Source organism: Tupaia chinensis, unplaced genomic scaffold (assembly GCF_000334495.1).
Source record: "Tupaia chinensis unplaced genomic scaffold, TupChi_1.0 Scaffold000234_1, whole genome shotgun sequence".
Taxonomy (NCBI): Eukaryota; Metazoa; Chordata; class Mammalia; order Scandentia; family Tupaiidae; genus Tupaia; species Tupaia belangeri.
In genome coordinates, this window is record NW_006159712.1 from 1,042,651 (window position 1) to 1,048,362 (window position 5,712).

General features: G+C 47.7%; 1 protein-coding gene across 2 annotated transcripts in view; it reads right to left on the bottom strand.

The window, feature by feature from the left end:
• Positions 1-5,712, bottom strand: part of KCNIP1 (potassium voltage-gated channel interacting protein 1) — a 367,558-nt gene that overhangs the window by 4,219 nt on the left and 357,627 nt on the right. For both annotated transcript variants that reach the window (XM_006148355.3, XM_027771823.1), the window contains exons 6-7: positions 4,478-4,582; positions 2,419-2,481 (exon numbers count right to left, since the gene is read on the bottom strand). In XM_006148355.3, coding sequence (XP_006148417.1) covers positions 2,419-2,481; positions 4,478-4,582 — 168 coding nt within the window. The remainder of the gene's footprint in view (positions 1-2,418; positions 2,482-4,477; positions 4,583-5,712) is intronic.

The following is a 5,712-nucleotide window of genomic DNA, read 5'->3' on the forward strand; positions in this document are numbered from 1 at the left end:
TGATTTCTCGCTTTCTGTCTCTATGTCTCTCTCTGTCTGTCTGGCGAGCGCACACACCCTACAGTGAAAAACTCTCCAAAAAAAAAAAAAGAAAAGAATGGTTGAAAAATCAATGAGCTAAATTTTCATTTTAAGAAGCTAGGAGAAAAAACTCTAGAGAATTGAAAAAAAAAAAAACTGGAAGTTATAAAACACTTTAGATTGAAACAAAATAGAAATCAGATCTATGACAGAGAAAAATGACAGAGACAAGATTTATTTTGGGTCCTTGAAATCTTTAGAAGTTGCTAGAGCAGGGCAGTACTACCTAGTATTTAAGCATATGAGTTTTAGAGTTAGGCTGTTTGTATTCAAGCCCTGGCTCTGTCACTTAGCAGCTGGCTCTGTGACCTTGGGCAGTGTCTTCACATGTACCTATAGGGTGGTTGTGACAGAGAAATGAGTTAACGTATGGATAGTTCTAGAAGAAGTTGCGAAGGTGAGAAACTAGACTGAGGGAAAAAAAAACCTCTCTTGGGGGCAGTGGATGGTGTAGTGCTTAAGGCACTGGACTCCTACCACTCGCTGACTGCAGTTTGAAGCCCAAACCTGGTGACTTGAAAAATCACACCAGGCATGTATGTGAGTGTGCCCCAAATCCCGAGGGCAGAATGGAGGAGAAGGGATTGTGGTGGGGCCATCCCACCTGAGGTGAGGGGTGATTCGCAATTGATAAATCAATTTCTCTCTTTCTGTTTTTCTCTGGCAAAACAAACAAACAAAAAATACAAAAAAACCACAAAAAACAAACAAACCAATCCCTCCCAAAAAAGAATCCTCTCGTCTGATAAGTAAAGTCAAAAAAGCTCACTTCAGCAGCACACACTCAAAAGAATTGAAGATGAGAAGGATAGAGGTCAAGTTCTATCTCTGTCCTTTACTGTGGCCTTAGCCACATATCTGAGTCTTACAATGTCTCCGTGTTCTCTTCTTGAAAATGGTATGATCGATATTGTTTTTCAGCCAGTTCATAATAATTAAATCTAAAAAATATTTCTGACACTATTGGTAAATAGCAGTGGATCGAGTCTCCTCTCGAACCCTGGAATTGTCCTCTTTGGCTCCTTGATAACTTGCCCAGCATCCCTGGACCACACAATCCATCACCTATAGATTCAAGCCAAGTTTAGCAGAAGTCCTCTAGGGCATGGCTTCAGGGTCAAGGCGAGTTGCAAGTGGTCCATGTCCAGTCCATTCTGGTTGCTAAATATGTGAAGGTCACCCTGCATCTAAGACGCCTCCCTCAAAGGAGTGTTGGCGATGTCAAGGTGCCTGAAACTGGGATATATTGGCAACTTCTCCCATGCTCCCTTGTGTTTGCAGTTCTTCTTGGGTAGTGTTCAAAGTCACTTCCAACCTGTCTGAAATCAGGTGAGATATTCATGCCTCTCTGAAGTAGAAAGAACAATCGTTTCTGGTCGATCTCTGGCAGAGACTGTAGGGCTGTCTGTTCGCTTGACTTAATTAAAGTGTGGTCTAAGGACCAGCAGCGCTGCATCACTCAGAGTGCTAGAAAAGTAGCATCTCAGGCCCCACGCAAGCCTACAGAATTAGGATCTGCTTTTTTTTTTTGGAGAGGTTTTTGCTATAGGGCAAGTGTGCTTGCCAGACAGAGAGAGACAGAGAGACAGAAAGCGAGAAATCACCCCCCAGGGGGGATGGCCACGCCACAATCCCTTCTCCTCCATTCTCCTCTCAGGATCTTGGGCATGCACGCACACACGCCCGGCGTGAGTTTAAGCCACTGGGTCCGGGACCGAGACGCAAACCGTGGTCAACTATGTGGGAATCCAGAGACATAGCCATTACGCTAACTGCTGGTCCCAGGATCTGCATTTTAACAAGATCTTCAAGGACGCTGGTTTGTACATTGAAGTTTTAAAAGAATTGGGCCAGGGCATTTTGTTAAAATGAGTATTTCTAGGCTCTAATCCAGATCTAAAGTCTCTGGGACTGAAGACCAGGAAAGTACATTTCTGGAACCATCTCAAGCGGTCTTTACACACACTAAGATTTGAGAATCACAGTTTCAGATTCTTCCCAGCTGCTCCCTTGTAGTCTGGGGAGTGGGCATCAAGCCAAAGATAAGCCGAAAAATGCCAGTGTTGTCCCCTGGGAAGTTCTCATTTCACAAAGGCCCCCTCTGGGTTTTCACATCACCCAGGCTCCTGCTTAGTCTGTCTGCTCAGTCCGGTGCTTAGCCAAGACCAGCCACAGACTGGGCTGAGTGGGGACTGCCAGATTCGGAGCCGCTGGTGGTGTTTACATGGCTGGATTTGATCAGAGGAGCCGCAAGTGTGCAGCTTCTCACAGACCCGGAAGCCCCACATTTCCTCTCCCATATTTAGCAGTACCCTGCCCTCAGACCTCTCTCCTTACCTCCTGACAGGATTCGAGAAACTCATCTAAAGTCACGATGCCATCCTTATTTTTGTCCATTTTCTGAAAGACACAACAGGAAGCACTTGAAAGACTCTGGTTATCCACGTTTCAAAGCTTGCTTTGTGTTAGCTGGCACTGCCTGAGATGAGGGTAGCCCTTCCCTGGCCAGACGACGTCAGCCAGGCCCTGGCCACAGCACTTCAACTCTGAGTTTCCTTAAACCAGAAGACTCGCTCCAGGCGCTCATGGCCTCCTTGCTGGTTGTGTCGGCCGACATCCTAACCACCTTCCCTCGGCGCTCTACTAGCCTGGCCGTGAGAACGCTGGGCACAGGAAGTCTGGTTCTGTCTGTCACTTACTGTGTGACCGTGTGTGAGACCAGAGGCCTGTTTTGCCGTCTGCAAAGTGTGAGATCGGACGAGGGTGAGCTCTGACATTCTTTGGTGCTCTAGTGCGAGATCGAGTTTTTGTTAAAGTGCCGCTATGACCATGGCGCTGCTCTACTCAGGGACCCACAGTAACCACCTCGCTGACACCAGGCAAGGCTGTAGCCCTCCACTTACAGGTCACTTCTCACCCTGTCCTAGTTCCTCTCTCTCTCTTCTTTTTAGATTGTGAGGAGGTGTGTACACTTCAGAGAGAGAGAGAGAGAGAGAGAGAGAGAGAGAAAGAAAGAGAAAGTACCCCCCATGCGGGATGGTCACGCCTCAATCTCTTCTCCGTTTCTCCTTTCTTTTGAGATTTTGGGCACACATGCACACATGCCCAGTGTGTGTTTTTCAAGCCTCTGGGTCTAGGACTTAAACCATGCAGTACGCCATGTGGGACCTAGCCACCTTAGCCACCACACCACTAGCTGGTCCCCACTCTAATTTCTAACCCCGTTTTTCCTTACTTCCCAGACACAAGTGGTTCACACCCACATGAATATGCTTACTGAAGTCTGAATTTAGTCTGATCCATCAAGATTTTTTATAGTACCTAGAGGCTGTTATAATAAGATGCTTCCTTGTTCTCTTCTGTAGTGTATGTTTGTTTCCCTAAAGATCTCACCTATTCCTTGAGGACAATATATATCATAATTCTTTTCTGTTTCCTACAGTGCTTACTAGTACAGGGGGATAAGCCGCTTGCTCAGGTGCTTGGACTTTCTGCTATTTGCAGGGGATGCAGAGCTCACTGCAGAGGGTGTAGAGCTCACTGCAGAAAGTGCAGAGCTCACTGCAGGGAATGAGGAGCTCACTGCAGGGGATGCAGAGCTCACTGCAGGGGATGAGGAGCTCACTGCAGGGGATGCAGAGCTCACTGCAGGGGATGAGGAGCTCACTGCAGGGGATGCAGAGCTCACTGCAGGGGATGAGGAGCTCACTGCAGGGGATGCAGAGCTCACTGCAGGGGATGAGGAGCTCACTGCAGGGGATGCAGAGCTCACTGTAGAGGGTGCAGAGCTCACTGCAGGGGATGCAGAGCTCACTGCAGGGGATGTGGAGCTCACTGCAAGGGATTCAGGGCTCACTGCAGAGGGTGTGAAGCTCACTGCAGAGGGTGCAGAGCTCACTGTAGAGGATGTGGAGCTCACTGCAGGGAATGCAGAGCTCACTGGAGGGAATGCGGAGCTCACTGCAGAGGGTGCAGAGCTCACTGGAGGGGATGCAGAGCTCACTGCAGAGGGTGCAGAGCTCACTGTAGAGGATGTGGAGCTCACTGCAGGGATGCAGAACTCAGTGCAGAGTAGAGAGAGATTTTTTCAGGGAATGCAGAGCTCACTGGAGGGAATGCAGAGCTCACTGGAGGGAATGCGGAGCTCACTGCAGAGGGTGCCGAGCTCACTGGGATGCAGAGCTCACTGGAGGAGATGCACAGCTCACTGCAGAGGATGCAGAGCTCACTGCAGAGGGTGCAGAGCTCACTGCAAGGTATGCGGGGCTCACTGCAGAGGGTGCAAAGCTCACTGTAGGGGATGCAGAGCTCACTATAGGGGATGCAGAGCTCACTGCAGGGGATGTAGAGCTCACTGAAGAGGGTGTGGAGCTCACTGCAGAGGGCGTGTGCTTACCTGGAAGAAGACATCCACGTGCTGCCTTGGAGTGTCTTCTTTGAGCACGGGATATGTGTATTTCCCCATCATGTCATAGATGGCTTTGACGATGTCTATCATCTCCTAGAGAGAGGACATGGAAGCACAGAGATAACATCGATAACATCTATGCTTTCTTTCTTTCTTTCTTTTTTTTTAGAGAGAGATTTTTTTGGGTGTGCGTGCTCACCGGAGAGACAAAGAGAAATAGAGAGACAGAAAATAAGAAATCCACCACCCCCCTCGGAGGGATGGCCACACTGCAATCCCTTCTTCTCCATTCTCTTCTTGAGATTTTGGGCACTCATGCACACACGTCTGGCATGAGTTTCAAGTTCTAGGTCCAGGACTCAAAGCATGGTCAGCTACGTGGGAGTCCAGCAACATAACCTCCATCTGCTGGTCCCTCATCTAGGCTTTCCTAATGACAGTTTGGGCTTCCTTGCCAGAAAGAGTGATTAAAAGGAACTTCTTCAGCAGATGAAGGGAGTTACAAAGCAAGATGAAGGGACTATATCCTGCATGCCTCTTTTTTTTCTTAATCTATTTTGCATTCATTCACTGAGCATCATCACAGCATACAAAATGTGATTTTTTTTTTTTTGGAGAGGTTTTTCGCTATAGGGCACGTGCGCTCGCCAGACAGACAGAGAGAGACATAGAGACAGAAAGCGAGAAATCACCCCCCGGGGGGATGGTCACGCTGCAATCCCTTCTCCTCCATTCTCCTCTCAGGATCTTGGGCATGCACGCACATGCACCCGGCATGAGATTTAAGCCACCGGGTCCGGGACGCGAACTGCAGTCGACTACGTGGGAATCCAGCGACATTGCCAATACACTAACTGCTGGTTCCCAAAATGTGATTTTCTATCCACAGTACACTGCATAGTGGTTTAATCATACATGTTATCATTGACAAATAACTTTCCATTTCTTGTTTCATATATGTGTGTATATATATTTTCCCCCCTATTTCTCACCTTCTACCATTTCCCTCCCTCCTTCCACACCATCTCTGGTGTCTATAGTTGCTTTCCATGTCTTTCTCCCTCCACATTTTATTGATTCACAAAATATCTTAATTAAAGTAACTACTTTCAATAGCAGGTTCAGCTGATATATATCTACACATGAACCCAAGTCTGACTTTAGGCATAAACCTCAGTGAGTAGAATGAACATATTATAAAGTAGTACCCAGCTGGGGCTATA